Source organism: Eriocheir sinensis, unplaced genomic scaffold (assembly GCF_024679095.1).
Source record: "Eriocheir sinensis breed Jianghai 21 unplaced genomic scaffold, ASM2467909v1 Scaffold1168, whole genome shotgun sequence".
Taxonomy (NCBI): Eukaryota; Metazoa; Arthropoda; class Malacostraca; order Decapoda; family Varunidae; genus Eriocheir; species Eriocheir sinensis.
In genome coordinates this window covers 91,473-111,055 of record NW_026110483.1, presented here as the reverse complement: position 1 = coordinate 111,055, position 19,583 = coordinate 91,473, and the positions used below count along the sequence as shown (strand labels likewise).

The window sequence follows — 19,583 nt, the reverse complement described above, 5'->3', positions numbered from 1 at the left end:
GGAACAGACAGCATTTCTTCGGGCTGAGCTTAAGGTGTGCAGCTCTAAACCGGGCGAAAACTTCTGATAGCCTTTCCATCTCCTGCTCGAAGGTCTGGCCAAAGACAATCACGTCGTCGAGGTAGATGAGTGCCGTCTTCCAGTGAAGTGAAGTCCCTCCAGCACCCTCTCCATCAGCCGCTCGAACGTGGCCGGCGCGTTGCACAGGCCAAAGGGCATGACCTTAAACTGCCACAGGCCTTGACCGTAGGAGAAGGCTGTTTTCTCTTTGTCCTGCTCCACCATTTTGACTTGGTGATACCCAGACTTCATATCCAGTGTTGAAAACCACTTGGAGCCCACCAAAGCGTCGAGCGTGTCGTCGATCCGTGGGAGTGGGTATGAATCCTTGATGGTGAGATCGTTGAGGGCTCGGTAGTCCACGCAGCACCTGAGGGAACCGTCCTTTTTCCTGACGAGCACTACAGCAGACGCCCACGGGATGCTGGACCGCTCGATTAACCCCTGTTGCCGGAGTTCATCCATCACCTCATCCATCTCCTTGCGACGGGCTGGTGCCATCCTTCGAGGAGCTTGTTTCACTGGGCGGTGGCTACCTGTGTCGATGTGGTGCTCTACCAGGTCCGTACACCCCAAGTCCAGGTCTCCTGTGGAAAACACATCTGCATTCCTCACGAGAAGCTCCCTGAGCAGTTCCACTTGGGGCTCCTCTAGACACTTGGAGCTCCTGTCAAACAGGTCGCGCAGGTAGTCGGGCAGCTCCTCCTGGGGCTTCGTCAGGGTTCTCCTGCAGACACAGGTTCTTGGTTTCTGGTCGATCTCTTGGCACAACCCCACCATGGTCCTTTGTTTTCTTTTCTTTTGGCTGAAGGAGACATTGGCCACGACGACAGGCACTTCCGCTGCAGCAGGGTCTACCAAGGTACTGCCTACAATCACCCCGTTTTCTACCGGGCATCGACTTCCACTCTCTACCACACACAGGCTAGCCGGGGGGGCACCCGTAATTTGACAGGGTAACAGCATCTCCGACCTCGGAGGAATAATGGTGGTGCGCTTGACCGTCACTGGCAGGTCTTCCTTGTTCACAGTCGTCAGTGGCACCCTCCTTCCTCCTACAGTCAGCTGCTTAGCGCGGAAGTCCAGCTCGCACCTGTGGCAAACAAGATAATCCATACCTAGGATGCAGGGGTCGTCCATGTCGGCCACGTTCACAGAGAGGAGCTCTTGTGCGTTCCGAGCCTGTGTCGACGACCACAGGCCACAACACTCCGTCAACCTTGCCCTCCACCTGGGTATGCCTTGTGCGCCATGCTCTCAAGGTCCTGAGCGAGTTCCTGAGGAGACTCGCCGCGCCTCCTGTTGCGGGTTCTGAACCTAACCCTGAAGAGCTCGTTCTGGTGCTTGGTCCCATATCGTTGCTCCAGCGCCTGTGCCAGCCCGCTGTAGCTGCCCTTTGTCGCATTGTCGAGCTGAGCAAGGACCTCCAGCGCCGCCCCTTTCAGGCTAGTGGCCAGTTGTACCGCACACTCTTGGTCATCCCATCCGTTCCGAGCTGCCAACAGCTCAAACTGAGCGCGGTAAGCCTCCCAGGAGACCTTGCCATCAAACTCCTGAGGCTTCTTTCTAACAGGCAAACCCAGCAGACTCATGGGGCTGGCGGAACTTCTTGCGGGGATAAACTCAGGCGAAACAGGGCTCAAACTACCCCGGACTTGCGTAGGAGAAGCATCTTGGGTACAACTAGCCCCTGCAGGCACTGGCTGTCCGTTTCCAGCCAAGCAGTCTTCAAGGGCCTTCACTCTGTCACTTACTTCTAATATTTCTTTGTGTCGTCTCCCGTACCACCTCCATCTCTTGTTGAAGATTTGTGTGTTCTTTCTCCACTTCTATCAGGCGTTGTCCCAAGTTCGTGGTCACATCAGTCATTTCTCTTCGCACTGATTCACTTCCATCTTGTACTGCTTTTAGCTGTAGCTGTAATCCTGTGAAGCGATCTTCTAGCTGTTCTTTGAGTTCTTGGAGTGTTCCTTCTTGTTGATGCTGTGCTCTTTCTTGTTGTTCTTTGAGTTCTTGGTGTGCTTTTTCTTGTTGTTCTTTGAGTTCTTGGAGTGTTCCTTCTTGTTGATGCTGTGCTCTTTCTTGTTGTTGTTTGAGTTCTTGGTGTGCTTTTTCTTGTTGTTCTTTGAGTTCTTGGTGTGCTTTTTCTTGTTGTTCTTTGAGTTCTTGGTGTGCTCTTTCTTGTTTCTCCCCCTGTAGTCTCAAGGCTTCCAAAAGTTCAGGCAACATGTCGTCCCTCTGGGCAGCTTGGGAACGAGTCTCCATGGCGAAAAAACAAATGGCTACACTCCTGACGCCAATGTTATGCCGGACGTGTTACTTGGGTTCCGTGTCGCCGTCACTAGACACGGGGGAGGGAGATATGTAAACACTTTCCACAGCTTCTGTAGTTTAATATTCTTCCTTAGTAGTACACTTCACTCTGACTCTTCACTTACCACTTGCTTACTATGACTGGGACTGGGACTCTCTCGCCCTCTTCTCCTATATATATCCAGAACAGTACAGTCTAGAATGTTACAGTATATTTTAGCTCATACAAGATCATGTAGCAAAAGTATGTGCGAGTTGGCAACACCTCCCGCCTGGCGCCTGGCCTGCCTCAGGCGCGGACGGCTCTTGTTCCCCTCCCCCTGTTCGTTCCTCCCGGAGCCTTCTAGAGGCCTATGGTCGCCGGGGGAAGCTTCCAGTACAACATTAATATTATATGTAGTAGTAGTAGTGGTTGTAGTGGTAGCAGCAGCAGCAGCAGCAGTAGTAGTAGTAGTAGTAGCAGTAGTAGTAGTACATTGTAGTAGTAGGAGCTGCTGCTATTGCTGTTTGTTATGTACGTGTACCCAAAAGCTCCTTCATCACTGTCTCCGATAAAACGCTCATTCAATGGTAAAATTGTACAGTCACTTCTCGCATTCCCCCCCCCCCCCCCATTTCCTCCTCCACCTCCTCCTCCTCCTTCTCCTCCACCTCCTCCTCCTCCTCCTCCTACTATTACTACTACTACTACTACTACTACTACTACTACTACTTCATATACCATAAAAACTATTAACACTGGGTAATATCAAGCATTTTATAGTTATTCAGCAGCCACAGTTTAGCCCCGGTGTGGCGTTGAATTCCCTCCCTCTGTCGGGAAATGTCCCAAATGGAACTAGGCATTTGCGGGGTTTGCTGTTTTGTCCATTTCATTCTCTGCGCTGTCTTTCAATAGCTTATACTAAGCTTATCTTTGACCTTAATGATAGTTTTCATGAAAAAAAAGCCAAATTCCAGGCTGCCATGGACGCCGTAGCTCTGCTACTACTGAATGGAGGGTATCCCATGAGCCTGACCTTCATTCGGAAGAAAACTCTGAGGAGGCAGAAGGACAATCATAAGATCAAAGGTAAGCTTAGCATAAGCTATCTGAAGACAGTGCAATGAATGAGATGGTTCTTAAACTGGGGGGCGTTATATAGTCATTACCAAAGGGGGCGCGTGCCCTGGAGGAAAGTTGGAATTTTGTTGTTGGAATATTTAATAACATCTTAAGAAGGGCGTGGACTAATACTGAAAAGTGTATGAAAGGAGCTAATGCTATCACCTTTATTAACTTAGTTTTCTCTTGTCTACTCTGGCTTGCCATTGTGTTTAGCAAATCTGGGAGGAAATTTTATCCACACACGCAGGGGGCGTGGAGGGAAGGACCCATTCAAGGGGGGGCAGTGAAAAGTTTAAGAACCGCTGGTATAGCCGTGATGAGAGAGAGAGAGAGAGAGAGAGAGAGAGAGAGAGAGAGAGAGAGAGAGAGAGAGAGAGAGAGAGAGAGAGAGAGAGAGAGAGAGAGAGAGAGAGAGAGAGAGAGAGAGAGAGAGAGAGTGGGTAAGATTTACATAGATTTACATAGAAAATCAGACCACACAGACCCCATGGTCCAGACTAGGTGGTCTGTCCTTAAACCTAAGTGAATCTACACTAATCAGATGGCTCCAAAACGTTGCTTTTCTACTCTAGTTAATATTAAGTTCAAGGAAGTGACGATCGAGCTTGTTTTTAAAGGAGTCAATCGTGTTTCACTGGACCACTGACGGTGGGAGCTTATTCCATTCTCGCACTACAACGTTGGTGAAGGAAAATTTGGTGCAGTCTAAATTTACTTGTCTACATTTGAGTTTTATGCCATTGTTCCTCCTTCGCAAAGTGTCATCGATCATAAACAATTTTGTTCTGTCTACATTCGTGAAACCATTAAGTATTTTAAAGAGAGAGAGAGAGAGAGAGAGAGAGAGAGAGAGAGAGAGAGAGAGAGAGAGAGAGAGAGAGAGAGAGAGAGAGAGAGAGAGAGAGAGAGAGAGAGAGATAGTAGTAGTAGTAGTAGTAGTAGTAGTAGTATATGGTTGAGGAGGAGGAGTTGTCATTGTTAATTGTATGTTATTATTATTTTTTCAAATTTTCCTCACTGCCTCATTGCCTACATTCATTCCTCTATAACACACAGGCTTATCCGTTGTTCTACACACGCTGACATGACCTTTCAGCTTTTTGAGGTAACTGTGGGAGATGCCAAGCTCCGACTGTGCAACGTGTACTCTGCCCCAGGCGTGATAAATCTCCCGGCCCTTCCGACACCTACAGACCGTGGAATGATCTACATGGGGGATTTTAACGCTCGTCATCCTGCTCTTGGCGATGCTTCTCCCGTTCCCACCCGCAGCGGCTTGCCTCTGCTCAACTTCATCCGCCGCTACCGCCTCACCCGCTGGGACACTGGTGGAGCCACACACGCGCGTGGGGGCACACTGGACCACATCCTAACGTCTGGCCTTGTGGCGTCTCGTGTCAGCTGCCACTCCATTCCTACACTCTTCTCCAACCATGTTGCCCTCAGTCTGCAGTACTCCCTTCCGGCCCGCCCTCCACTCCCTCACCGCCGCACCCGCATTTCAATCCCTCCAAAGTACTGCCCCACCTACATCTCGTCATTCTCAAGTCTTCTTCCCACCTTTAACCTCCTCTCACCTGACGACTTGTATAGTTCCCTGGTGACGGCCACACATGACTTTTACAGCCGGTGTGTTGACAGGCTTCACATTCAACGTCGCCCTGTAGGCCATGGCTGGACGTTGGATCATCGCATTGCCCAAGCGGAAAGGACGGCGGCTGACGCTGGGCTCGATTTTCAGAGACAACTCACACCGGATCGTCTACGTCAGTACCTGGTGGCGAGGGACGACCTGACTGCCCTACAGAAGTGCGCCCACACCGAGTCATGGCAGAAGGATACAGACAGCATCAACCATCGGACTAGCGTCGAGACCATGTGGCATTTAATAAGCAGGACCATCAAGAATAAACCCACCTGCGCCCTCCACCACAGCCCACAGGAATATGCCCAGGACCTCATCAATACTTGGTCAGCACAGTCTCAAGTTTGTAATCTTCCTGTTCTTATTCAAGAGGCACTTTCCTCCCAACGCAACGTCCGCAACCTCCGCCTGAAGGCTGCACTGCTTAATTCGGATGAGGAGGATGAGTTACCATAAACGGAGACTGAACTGCGGCGTGCCCTTGCTGGTACAAACACCACTGCCCCCGGCGATGACGGCATTACTTACCAAGTGCGTCGTCTCCTTCAGAAAGTTCCTGGTAATCCTCTATTAAAACTCTTCAATCTTTGCTTCCTCCTTGGACATGTTCCCTCTGCCTGGATTTCCAGCATAATTGTGCCCATACCGAAGCCTGGAACAGATAAATTCAGGCCTGTCTCCCTTACTTCCTGCTCTAGTAAGGTGCTTGAACGCATCCTTCTTGCCCGACTCACGCATCGCCTCAAGGATAAGCTCTCTTCTAGTCGGTACGGCTTCCTTTCACAACGAAGTACCCATCACTGCCTCGTAGAACTCTACGCCCGCCTCTCCCCAACCAGCGTGGTTGCTTTCCTTGATCTCAAAAGTGCCTTCGACATAGCCAGCAGGGATATTATTCTTGACCAGCTGGTGGACTTCGGTGTTAAAGGAAGCCTTCTAAAGTGGATAAGTGGTTATCTTTGTTCTAGAACCTCGCGTGTCTTTTTTAAGGGAGCATGCAGCTCCATCGAACGATTTGAGCTTGGCGCCCCACAGGGTGGTGTTCTAAGCCCTCTTCTCTTCAATTTCCTGATGCACCGTATACTCTCTCTTCTTCCTGCCATCCCCGGAACTACTGCCACCTGTTACGCGGACGACATCTGCAGCCATTCGGCCTCACCTCATGATCTTCAGCTATTTCTTCACGATTTCTATGTGTCTACTACCGCCTGTGGGCTCATTATGTCCCCGAAAAAGAGCAGGATCTTCTCCTCCCGCAACCTCAGACCACTGCCAGCGTTCACCATGGGCGGGAGTGTCATCCCTCACTGCACGAAGTACACATGCCTGAGCGCACCAGTCCGGATCACCCCAGCCATACCCGCTCGCCAACGGCTCCATCCCATCGTGAAGGACCTCCTTGACTGTTTGCAGCCCCGCTTCTCCCCTATCAAGTGGCTTGCCACCAATGCCACGGGTCTCTCCATCCCGGTGCTGAGGACTCTTTACATCCTGTTCCTCGGTCAGTCGTTGACTATCTGTCCCCTGCACTAAGTCATCTGCCCAGAAAAGCACTAGGACCCCTTGAGGTATTCCAGAATCGAGTCATAAGGTTTATCGTGGGGTGTCCTCTCTCCACTCGCATAGTCAACATGCAGACGGAACTCGGCCTGCCTCCACTTGTAGATAGGATTTATGCCAATGTAACATATTTCTCGGTCAAGTGTCTCCGCTCTCCCCATCTTGCTCCACGCTTCTCTGCAGTCATCAGAACATCGCTCGACCCTGACGCACCCGGACTCCAACTTCGACCGGGTGGCCGCAACCTTGTCAATGCTGTGTGTGACAACATTCGTGATCTGGCCATTAACGTCCCTGAGGAGGCAGCTGTTCCTGGCTTACCACCATATCGGGTCCCCCTCCCTGCTGTCACACTTACACCGACCTCCAAAGACTCCCCTCTCCTCCTGCAGAAGCACTTGGCTCTAGAAATCATCGCCGCTGTGTCCACGTCAGTCCCCGCCGTCCATCACATCTACATTGACGGTTCAGTGGGGGCAGACGGGAGTGCAGCGTGTGCCATGTTCTCCCCCACCATGGAGCCGCCTGTGGGGGATGAGTGGCTCGGCCGCAGGCTACCCGAGTCATCGAGCTCCACCTTCTGTGAACTTCACGGCATCCTGGATGCAGTAACTCTCCTTGCTCGGCGAAGAGTAAATGGAGTTATAATCTGTGACTCCCAGTCTGCTCTCCATGCCCTCTCCTCGCCCAGGCCCAGCTGTGGCCGTTTTGTGCAGGACGTCCTGCGTCAACTAGCCATTGCCAGCGATTCCTCTCTTGTCATGTCCTTCGTGTGGACGCCCTCCCACATCGGGCTTGCTGGTATTGACACGGTGGATCGTCTTGCCAAGGCGGCCTGTACACTGGCCTTGCATGATGCAGATGCTGTGCCCCCTTCCGGTGCCTACGACACAGCATATACTCAGCTGCTTTCGCCAAGACAGTGCCTCGCAATGACGCAGAACGGGCCAACAGTGGGTCCATCTAGCACCACGACAACATGCTCCAGTGTCGTCGCAAGTACCGCCGACACGGCCTCATGGTACGGAGGCACAATGTTGTGAGTGCGCGGCTCAGGCTCTGATACCGGCCAGTGTGGCAGGTGTCCCAAGAAGAGGATGTGCCGCACTACTCCTCCTGCAAGCTGCGCGAACAACCGAACTCCAGCACCCTTGAACACTACTGCCTCGAGTGACCCACAGTAGCAAACTTACTCCCACGCAGACAGACCATACTCCAAACTTGTAAATATTTTCTCACTGCAGACAACTTAGACAGTTCTTGCTAGATATCCGCATTTTGGTGGCTGTTAATTGTATATATTTTGTTCTTTGTATATATTTTGCTTGCTTGTGTGTGTGTGTGTGTGTGTGTGTGTGTGTGTGTGTACTTTAGGTCCATTTATTTACGTACTGTGTGTGTGTGTGTGTGTGTGTGTGTGTGTGTGTGTGTGTACTTTATGTCCATTTATTTACGTACTGTGTGTGTGTGTGTGTGTGTGTGTGTGTGTGTGTGTGTGTTGGCGTGGATGGGTATTATACACATAGGCTATGTACGTATGTCTCACAAAGTTATTTGCAACGTGCCCTGCGAGTCACCGATATGTAACTAATTTGCTGCACAAATGTCAATAGATCTGTCGCCCTTGGGCGTAATTAATTTACTAAATAATAATAATCTCTCTCTCTCTCTCTCTCTCTCTCTCTCTCTCTCTCTCTCTCTCTCTCTCTCTCTCTCTCTCTCTCCCCCCACCGAAGTGTCAACAGATGCCTAAGTAATGAGCCAGTCTATCATCAGGGCAGCACGAGAGACACATGCATACTCCCTCTCCCAGGACCACCACGGCACTGACTCGCTTGCCATGCACTCCTAATATTTATATGTAACTTGGGTACCGTTAACATGATTTGCACTTTGTTTGTGTGTGTGTGTGTGTGTGTGTGTGTGTGTGTGTGTGTGTGTGTGTGTGTGTGTGTGTGTGGAGAGAGGAGGTGGAATGTGTGTGTGTGTGTGTGTAGGTGTGAGTGTGTCTTCGTCTCATTAACTTCCACAAGTGACTTTTCATAATTTTCTCCTTCGCAAAACATCGAGAAGTATAAAAAACAAGACATTAATGAAACTTATTAGTTAACAAAAGTTGTCCTTCGTCGTTTTTCATCATCCTGACTTACGTTCCGCTGCACCTTTTCAAGCATGACTCCGCCCTCAATAAACCATCAAGAGGCTTCTGTAAGGTACCGCTGTGGTCGAGCATGGGTGAAAAATCGATAGTTTACCCCCTCAGCATTCCTGCATATTTAAATGCTAAAATTATTCAAAAATATCTTAGAATAAAAAAAAATGTCTCTCCTCTGTCACCTACTCTTGGCCATTTAAAGGGACAGGGGCTTAACCTCGGTCTGTATTCCTGGGTATGTGCGGGCTATTACGCCTTGTTCCGAGGCTGTGTGTGCTCTGTAAAATGTTCACATAGGGTGGAGCTGGCAACACCGAGTATCTAGCGCCTTTTGGACACCCTAATAGCGCTCCCTCCCTCCCACCAAGCAAAAATCTATGTTCCTTGGGGCGGTGACCTGCCCTAGGCAAGTGTGATTGATGAGGAAATGTTATGGAGGGAAGAGAAGTGCCCGCTGCTGGCTAAAAAAATGTATATCATAAAGAGTAGCTTTCTGATGACCCCCAGCAGTGAGGCAAATGAAATTTACTTGAAAAGGCACATTGGAGTGGTTTGTATACTGCTACCCCATGGCGATATCACCCACTATAAATAGTGATAAATATTAAAATAATTTGATGGCTCTTTGTGAGGATCATCTATATAAATTGATATAAGAAATATCTGGAAATGCTTGAAAAAAGAGAGAGAGAGAGAGAGAGAGAGAGAGAGAGAGAGAGAGAGAGAGAGAGAGAGAGAGAGAGAGAGAGAGAGAGAGAGAGAGAGAGAGAGAGAGAGAGAGAGAGAGAGAGAGAGAGAATTATAAAACTTTAAAAGGCGATCTCAAACCCTGATTTTTATTACTTTAAAAAATTCGTGAAAAATTCAAAACTCAATATATTTCCTTGTGCTTTGTCATAATTGTTCAGGATGATGGATACAACAATCGTAAAGGATGCGTGATCAAACACTGGCGACATTTTATGAACTATGAGGAGTTTCAAGAAACTAAACCTCTATAATATTAGGCTATTATATACGTATACACATACATAAGCATTTTTCTGTCATACATGTAATAATGGCCGTGTCATGATTTTCATAAATTCTGCCATGCGGCCATGATACTGCATGACACCACGCATTTCTATATTTAACTATGCATTGAGAATGAAGTACAATCACCACTGAATTTATCATATTAATTTTAAGTCTTAGCTGCTGATAGTTCTTTCTTTATTAATGTTTAATGTGTATATGTAGCCTATACTCTCGACCATAAAGGTAGGTAAAGTTGGGGGCATACGCTGTAGCAGCGCGTGGCCTCAGTGCTCATCTCCGTAACATTGGCCCTTGAGCCTGTGATGGGAGGGAGTCCATCACCCCGGGACACAGGGCCAGTGTGACATCCAGGTTACCACAGTTTACCTTCCCCAGGTTTTCCCAGGTACCCATTTATCGACCAGCCCGAAAGGGAGGAGTAACAGCTGGGTGAGCTGCACGCCGACTGCCGAACCGGGATTCGAGCCCGGGCCCGCGGAGTAGTAGCAAGGCACGCTGACCACTAGACCACGGAGGTGTATGCCCTCGACCATAGCGCTACCTTAATCTGGGTACGTGCTTGCTCCCCCTCTATTAGCCACTACCTTCTCATTATACGAGTAGTCAAGTCCCGGACTGCACGAAGCCGGGTACGATGTCGGAGGTATGATTAGGTTCAGCAACTCATCATCGTTCCCTTCGTACTATTCTATCTTCCGGTTTTACAAATAGCGTCTCTATTGGGTCCAGAACTGGCAGTTATTTTTAGAGCTCTGTTACGTAAGGCTTATTTTCCAGTATGCTGGCTTACTGCTAATGTTACCCCGATACCTAAGGGATCCTCACCCTCTATTCACCCCGGTGATTACAGACCCATCTCCATAACCCCGGTCTTGTCTAAGATCTTTGAGTGCTTGCTGGCCAAGCGTTTCACTCGTTTTTTAGATACAAACAAATTATTACCCTCTAGTCAGTTTGGTTTTAGAAAAGGTCTCAGCACCTCCGACGCTCTTGTCTGCATAACTCATGACGTACAAGTTGCTCTTGATGCTGGTTAAGAAGCTAGACTAATTTCACTTGATTTTAGCTCCGTATTGGATCGTGTTAACCAAAAGGCCCTTTTGTTTAAAGTCAGATCTCTTGGAATTGGAGGCCGCTTCCTTCAAGTTCATCCGAGTTTGTAACTGAGAGAAGGCAACGTGTGACTGTTGATGGCTGTTACAGTTCTATTAGTTCAGTTATATCTGGTGTTCCCCAAGGCAGTGTCCTGGGACCGCTTCTTTTTATAATATTTATACATTTGACATGTGGTGTGCAATCGAGTCTAATATATGTCTAATATATATGCAGTAATTCCTTCCCCTCAGGATAGACAGAGAATTGCCAATGTTCTCTCACGCGATGTGTCTGTCTTGGTGTGGTCGGTGGGGTATGAAGCTGAACCCGAGTAAATCCCACAGTTTGGTTCTTAGCCGGTCAAGGACTCCCTTTCCTCCTCACCCTGATACTGCGGTCAGTGGAATATCGATCCCTAATTGCTCCTCACTGAAGTTGCTCGGAGTGACGTACCCTTGATCCCAAACTCACTTTTGAGCTGCACCTGCGTTCACTTGCGTCGGCAGTCTCACAAAAAAATGGTTTGTTGCGTAAGTGCGTATGTATTCATCAATGATCTTCTTTCTATAAAAAACTGTCCTGTCCACACATACGCTGATGACTCCACTCTGCATTATTCAACTTCTTTGAAAAGAAGACCCTCTCAACAGGAATTATAAGACTCCAGGCTGGGGTTGCAGAACGCTTAACCTCAGACCTTGCTATCATTTCCGATTGGGGTAGAAGGAATCTTGTGTCCTTCAATGTTTCAAAAACTCAATTTTCCCACCTGTGATCTCAACACAATCTTCTAATCACCTATCCCCTATTCTTCGACAACACCCATCTGTCACCTTCTTCAATACTAAATATCCTCGGTCTATCCTTAACTCAAAATCTTAACTGGAAACCTCACATCTCTCACTAAATCAGCTTCCTCGAGGTTGGGCGTTCTGTATCGTCTCCGCCAGTTCTTCTCCCCCGCACAATTGTTATACATATACAGGGGCCTTGTCCCCTCTCGTATAGAGTATGCATCTCACGTGTGGGGCGGCTCCACTCACACAGCTCCAATCCCTCAAACTACCGTCCTATTGCTTTACTTTCTTGTCTATCTAAAGCTTTTGAATCAATCCTTAACCGGAAGATTCAAAAGCACCTTTCCACTTCTGACCTTCTATCTGATCGCCAGTATGGGTTCCGCAAGGGGCGTTCTACTGGTGATCTCCTAGCCTTCTTAACTGACTCTTGGTCATCCTCTCTTACCCGTTTCGGTGAAACTTTTGCTATTGCGCTGGACATATCAAAAGCTTTTGATAGGGTCTGGCACAAATCTTTGCTTTCTAAACTACCCTCCTACGGTTTCTATCCTTCTCTCTGTACCTTTATCTCCAGTTTCCTTTCTGACCGTTCTATTTCTGCCGTGGTAGACGGTCACTGTTCTTCCCCTAAATCTATTAACAGTGGTGTCCCACAGGGTTCTGTCCTATCTCCCACTCTTTTTCTGTTGTTCATTGATGATCTTCTTTCCAAAACGAACTGTCCTATCCATTCCTACGCCGATGATTCCACTCTGCATTATTCAACTTCTTTTAATAGAAGACCCACCCTTCAGGAACTTAACGACTCAAGGCTGGAGGCTGCAGAACGCTTAGCTTCAGGCCTTACTATTATTTCCGATTGGGGCAAGAAGAACCTGGTGTCCTTCAACGCCTCAAAAACACAGTTTCTCCACCTATCCACTCGACACAATCTTCCAAACAACTATCCCCTATTCTTTGACAACACCCAGCTATCACCTTCCTCAACACTAAACATCCTCGGTCTATCCTTAACTCAAAATCTTAACTGGAAACTTCATATCTCATCTCTTACTAAATCAGCTTCCTCGAGGCTGGGCGTTCTGTACCGTCTCCGCCAGTTCTTCTCCCCTGCACAGTTGCTGTCCATATACAGGGGCCTTTGTGAGGGAAGACGACTTATTTACCCTTGTTTCACCTCAGCAAGAAGCACTTCAAGCCCTGCTAGTCCTCTCAAAGGCCGCGGTTAGGCGCTTCGAACCCTGCTCCATACCTCCAAGGGTTCGAAGGAACGTGATGTGGAGGACCGGCGTGGAGGTGTGGGAGAGACTACCCTGGGACTCAGCCGAGTTAACACCTTTACCGGCCTCCCATTCTGCTCACCGCCGAGCGGGGTTGTGGCTGACACGAGCCCTGCCAGTCTGCTGCCCCCGTGTTTGCTCTCCTCCTCATCGGACGTTGTGGCTTCATATCGCTGCCTTATCTCCATCCTACTTGTGGCCCCAGGGCCCTTCCAACTCCGAAGTCCCGACACCGTCTCGCCGCCGCGTCACCACCCTGCCAGTGGCCCCTGGCTCTCTCCAACCGGGACTCTGTTGACGCTGGGCGACGCTACCCCGGGAATACTATACTTCTCCCGTGTGTATGGGTGTTGAGGAGGCAATTAAATGTAAAAGCCACTCTAGTGTTTATCTCGCCACGCACCCAGGGAAGCTGAGGGATACCGGGCCTAACGAGGGACTTGATCTGGCGTCCCCTCCACCTAACTACGCCTGGGCCCTGTCCCTCACAAGTGGCGACCTCGCCAGGATTCCTCCTCCCTTCCGTGTGCTTCGAGGCGAGATGAACCACCCCAGTCACCATTGACGGTCAGGATTGTCCCCTACCTCCACTTGCTGTTCCGGGCTCAACGTGAGTGTTTTGGTGACTGGTTTTTTGTTGTGTGAGGCTCTTTCTTTGCCTAACCAGGTGCGTCATAGATGACTCTGGTTCAGGGCCTCGTGATTGTCAGGTGCAGAGTTTAACTCTTCTGACCTTGGACCCCTTCATCCTAATGTTTCACATTAGTTTGGGTCGTGTTTCGTGCACTTTGGTGGTGATTTAATTCACCCCTTTTTTTTGAGCTGGTAGTCTCCATTGTTTGTGTTTATTTATTTAGAAGGTTGAACAGCTTAACTGTTTTCATTTATATTGTTTTGTCTTGTTCTGTTGATTAGTACTCCGTTGAAGATGTCGTCAATTCAGGAACTAGTCAGCTTAGGACGACAGTTGGGCTACGAAGGGGACGACCTCAGGAACTTCGTCTCCGAGGAGCAGTCACGCCAACGGGACGAGCGGGAGCGTGAAAGACAAGAGAGGAGAGAAAGGGAAGAAAAGGAGCGAGAAGAGAAGGAAAAGGAGCGAGAAGAGAAGAAAAAGGAAAGGGAGCATGCTCTTGCCCTTGAGTGGCTTAAACTTCAAGCGCCTGGTAACAAAGGTATGGCCCCCCTTGGCGCCGACCCTGCCACTCGTCCCAAGCTACCAGTGTATCGCGAAGGGGAAGAGATAGCTTCGTATTTCACTCGTTTCGAACGAGTCGCCTCTCTCCTCAAGATTGCCGTCAGTGATTATGCCATCTACCTAGGAAGCTTGCTTACCGGTAAACTGGCTGAATTTTACACTTCTTTGTCTGCAGACGTTACAGAAGACTACAGCCAGCTGAAGGCAGCCATTTTGCAGCACTTCCACCGGACAAGCGACCACTACCGCAGCGCCTTCCGTTCAGCCAAACTCGGTGCCGGGGAAACATTCCAACAATTCTCCACCCTTCTGGGCCGACACTTCGATCACTGGCTCGACTCCAGCGAGGTAACTCTCTCCTTCTCGGATCTCAGGTCCTTTATGATCCTTGACCAGTTTATGGCTTCCGTCCCAGCTGAGTTACGGATGTTCCTGAAGGAGAACAACATTCGCACACTAGACGAAGCCGTAAAGCGCGCCGATATCTGGGCTTCTGCCCACCGCTACTATTCAAGGTACCCTTCAGTGACTGAGCCCAACGAACGGCCGCTCTCTACTAAACCATCGTCTTCAAAGGGATCTCCATCCACTTCAAGGAAATCATCCTCAGTTAAGTGCCATAATTGTGGAGAGCCAGGCCACATTAGACCAAACTGTCCTCAAAATCCTGCATTATTCAAACAAAAGCCTAAATCTGACCCTTCCCCGGGAAATGTAAAGGTCGCGTCCTGCCTCTCTAAACCTTCTTGTCAACAGTACTACACTACGGGCACCATCAACGGCTCCAGGGTGTCAACAATCATTCGGGATACGGGATGCTCTAGGATTCTAGTGTCAGAGGAAGCCCTGCCCGACGTGGACGTCTCTCAGTGTAACACCGTTCGCTGCTTCGACTACTTGGGACGAGCGGATGAATTCCCGGTGGTAAGGTGTTTCCTTCGCTGTCCCTACTTCGACGGTTGGATCGACGCTGTTCGCGCCCCATTAAAGTACTGCAGCGTCTTGGTGGGTAACGTCGAAGGAGTGCGTTCACCTGACGACCCGGACAACACCAAGATCTACGAAGACACTGTAACTCCTCCTATTCCAGTTGAGGTGGCGGCTGTCCAGACCCGTGCTGCCGCCGCTCGGAAAATTCACCCTTTGGTACTCTCAAACCTTGAGCCTTTGTCTGTGACACCTAAAGAATTCTCTGATTTGCAGAAGGCGTGTCCTACTCTAGTAGCCCTGCGGAACAAGGCCGCCAATGGTGAACAAGATGTCACTCGTAAGGGCTGCACTTTTAGCTATGAGGTATCCGAAGGACTACTTTACCGGATTTGCCTTTCGTCAAATTGCCCAAACCTGCCTGGCAAGAGATATTTAGTGGTTCCTGCAGAATGCCGCCGTGCAGTATTAACCCTCGCCCATGAGAGTCCTCTAGCTGGCCATCTTTCGCACCGCAAGACGGGGATGAAGATCGGAGAACAGTTCTACTGGCCAGGTATGTGGTCTGACATCCGTAGCTTCTGCCAGTCGTGCGACAAGTGTCAGCGCATGTCCGTCAGGGGAAGAGTGAAACCAGTTCCCCTGAAACAACTCCCAATAATTACAGAACCCTTTTCAAGGGTTGCTGTTGATATCGTTGGCCCTTTGTCTCCTCCAACCTCTGAAGGACACCGGTACATCCTAACACTCATAGACTTTGCCACAGGGTTTCCTGAAGCTGTCCCCCGAAAAGAAGTTACTTTCATTTCGGTAGCTGAGGCACTGTTAGAAATATTTTCAAGAGTGGGTATTCCCCGTGAGATCCTGTCGGACCGAGGCACACAGTTTACCTCGCAGATGATGTCTGAACTCCATAGGCTTATAGGAGTTAAGCCACTCTTTACTACGCCGTATCATCCTAGTGGCAACGGGAGGATTGAGAGGTTCCACTCGACTCTCAAGGCATCTCTACGAAAACTGTGTTCTGACAAGCCTCGGGAATGGCACCGCTACCTACCTGCTGTTTTGTTCGCCTTAAGGGAAATGCCGAGCGATCGAACAGGATTCTCTGCCTTTGAGCTCCTGTATGGAAGGACAGTAAGGGGCCCGCTTTCGATCTTGCGCGATTTATGGGAGGATAACAAGCTCACTACTGATGATCGATCTTGCTACCAATATGTTATAGAGCTGAAGGACAAGCTAGCGGACTGTGCGAAAATCGCCGCTGAAAACGCAGACATAAGCGCCGCCAAATATAAGACATACTTTGACTTGAACTCCCAGGACCGACAGTTCAAGCCAGGCGACGAGGTGCTTGTCCTCCTTCCAGACTCCACTAGTAAGCTGCTGCTGGCCTGGAACGGTCCTTACACTGTCCTCGAACGTAAGAACAGAGTTAATTACGTCATAGAGGAAAAAGGGAAACCCAAGTTGTACCACGCTAACCTGTTGAAACGCTATTACAGACGTGCCCAGGTGAACCAAGCCGCTGTCTTGGATGAGATCTTTCTCCCCAGTGATGCACAGGATGCCCCGGAGTTAACCTTTTCTCTAGCCGAGCCGGAACTTCTCGAAACGGCCGACGATCTCCCAATCACCCCGGATGGTCGCTTGGATCAGGCCGACTCGAACACCGTCCCGGAGGTAAGAGAAACACTCACCACATCCCAACGCAGTGAACTCTTCCAGCTCATCTCCGACTTCAAGGACGTTTTCTCAGAAATTCCTGGTTGTACTTCCTCCCTCCAACATGACATAGAAGTGTGTACCACTGAGCGCGTCAAGCCTAAACTCTATCCGATCCCCCTCCATCTCAGGCCCTTCTTTCAACAGGAAGTCGAACAACTCCTCAGCCAAGGGATCATCAAGCCTTCCACGTCACCGCATTGCTCCCCAGTCGTCATGGTCAAAAAGACTGCTGGCAACTACCGCCTTGCCGTCGACTACCGGGTACTAAACTCCATTACAGTTTTCGATGCGGAGCCAATAACTACCATAACGGAAGACCTTCATAAATTCTACGGGAGCAGGTATTTCTCAGAATTAGACCTAACCAAAGCTTATTACCAGGTACCACTTACTGACCGAGCTATGTGTCTTACAGCCTTTCCGACACACCTGGGGTTGATGGAGTTCTGCCGCCTCCCATTTGGACTTGTTACAGCTTGTGCCACTTACATCAGATTGATGCGACTCGTCCTTGCTGGTCTGGAAGGAGTAACTTTCTACTTTGATAATATATTCATTTTTGGCTCAACTTGGGGAAAACATCTCGATGCTCTCAACTCCGTCCTCATCCGTCTCAGACAGCATGGTCTTACCGCCCGTCCCTCGAAGTGCCGGTTTGGATTCGGATCAATTGAGTACCTCGGATTCATCGTGGACGGCAACACCCTGCGCCCTCAGGAAAACAAGGTATCGGCCATCTCTTCAATACCACCTCCTTCTAATAAGAAGCTGCTTCGATCCTTTCTAGGCATGATATCCTTCTATAGAATGTTCATCCCGGATGCAGCCTCATACACCAGCAGCCTGTCGGATCTTCTGCGCAAGGGCGTCCCCGAACCACTTGTATGGACCGAGGAACTACAAGTATGTTTCGAACGTCTGAAGACTGCTCTACACTCCGATCCAGTATTGAGGTTGCCGGACCAGACTCGCCCTTTTGTGCTACGGACGGATGCTTCAAACCAGGCTTTGGGAGCTGTCTTGCTGCAGTTCCACCAAGACTGCCCTCACCCGGTGGCTTATGGCAGCCGGAAACTATTGGATCGGGAACGACGGTACTCCACGATTGAGAGGGAATGTTTGGCCGTTGTTTCTGGCATCAGACACTTCGATTACTACCTTCGAGGTAAAGAGTTTGTGCTGGAGGTAGACCACAAGCCTCTAGTATACCTAACACACTTCAAGGGGGGTAACGACAGACTCCTCCGTTGGGCCCTTTGCCTTCAAGGTTATAGATTTAGGGTAGTTCATATTGCTGGGGAGAATAATATCGGTGGTGACCTTTTAAGTAGATCAGAATAATCGTTGGGGTATATATTTGCTTGTCCTTTTCCGGGTCGTACTAGGTTTTCGTTATTGGTGGTGTTGGATAAAGTTATTTTGCTCATATTTCGTTGTTCTGTTGGGTTTTGGTTTTCTTGGTCGGGGTTTAGTCTTCCCTTCAGCTTATCTCGATTCCCTGTATCGAGTCTTGTTAGGGGGGATGTGTGAGGGAAGACGACTTATTTACCCTTGTTTCACCTCAGCAAGAAGCACTTCAAGCCCTGCTAGTCCTCTCAAAGGCCGCGGTTAGGCGCTTCGAACCCTGCTCCATACCTCCAAGGGTTCGAAGGAACGTGATGTGGAGGACCGGCGTGGAGGTGTGGGAGAGACTACCCTGGGACTCAGCCGAGTTAACACCTTTACCGGCCTCCCATTCTGCTCACCGCCGAGCGGGGTTGTGGCTGACACGAGCCCTGCCAGTCTGCTGCCCCCGTGTTTGCTCTCCTCCTCATCGGACGTTGTGGCTTCATATCGCTGCCTTATCTCCATCCTACTTGTGGCCCCAGGGCCCTTCCAACTCCGAAGTCCCGACACAGTCTCGCCGCCGCGTCACCACCCTGCCAGTGGCCCCTGGCTCTCTCCAACCGGGACTCTGTTGACGCTGGGCGACGCTACCCCGGGAATACTATACTTCTCCCGTGTGTATGGGTGTTGAGGAGGCAATTAAATGTAAAAGCCACTCTAGTGTTTATCTCGCCACGCACCCAGGGAAGCTGAGGGATACCGGGCCTAACGAGGGACTTGATCTGGCGTCCCCTCCACCTAACTACGCCTGGGCCCTGTCCCTCACAGCCTTGTCCGCCCTCGTAAGGAGTATGCATCTCGTGTGTGTGGGGGGGGGGGGGGCTCCACTCACACAGCTCTTCTGGACAGAGTGGAGGCTAAGGCTCTTCGTCTCATCAGCTCTCCTCCTCATACTGATAGTCTTCTACCTCTTAAATTCCGCCGCAATGTTGCCTCTCTTTCTATCTTCTATCGATATTTCCACGCTGACTGCTCTTCTGAACTTGCTAACTGTATGCCTCCCCCCCTCCCGCGGCCCCGCTGCACTCGACTTTCTACTCATGCTCATCCCTATACTGTCCAAACCCTTGAAGCAAGAGTTAACCAGCATCTTCACTCTTTCATCCCTCACGCTGGTAAACTCTGGAACAATCTTCCTTCATCTGTATTTCCTCCTGCCTATGACTTGAACTCTTTCAAGAGGAGGGTATCAGGACACCTCTCCTCCCGAAATTAACCTCTGATTTTGGACACTCCTTTAACCTCTGTCCGGGAGCAGTGAGTAGCGGGCCTTTTTTTTTTTTTTTT

At 49.7% G+C, this 19,583-nt stretch overlaps 1 protein-coding gene across 2 annotated transcripts; it reads left to right on the top strand.

The window, feature by feature from the left end:
* Positions 1-12,924: 12,924 nt before the first annotated feature.
* LOC126989430 (uncharacterized) lies at positions 12,925-19,057 on the top strand. Of its 2 annotated transcripts, none has more exons than XM_050848027.1 (2): positions 12,925-13,667; positions 14,431-19,057. In XM_050848027.1, the coding sequence occupies exon 2, from the start codon at positions 14,637-14,639 to the stop codon at positions 18,249-18,251; it is 3,615 nt and encodes a 1,204-aa protein (XP_050703984.1). In that variant the 5' UTR covers positions 12,925-13,667; positions 14,431-14,636; the 3' UTR covers positions 18,252-19,057. The 2 variants fall into 2 exon arrangements, with proteins under 2 accessions (XP_050703984.1, XP_050703983.1); XM_050848026.1 differs by having other exon boundaries at positions 12,925-16,865; positions 17,055-19,057.
* Positions 19,058-19,583: the final 526 nt, after the last annotated feature.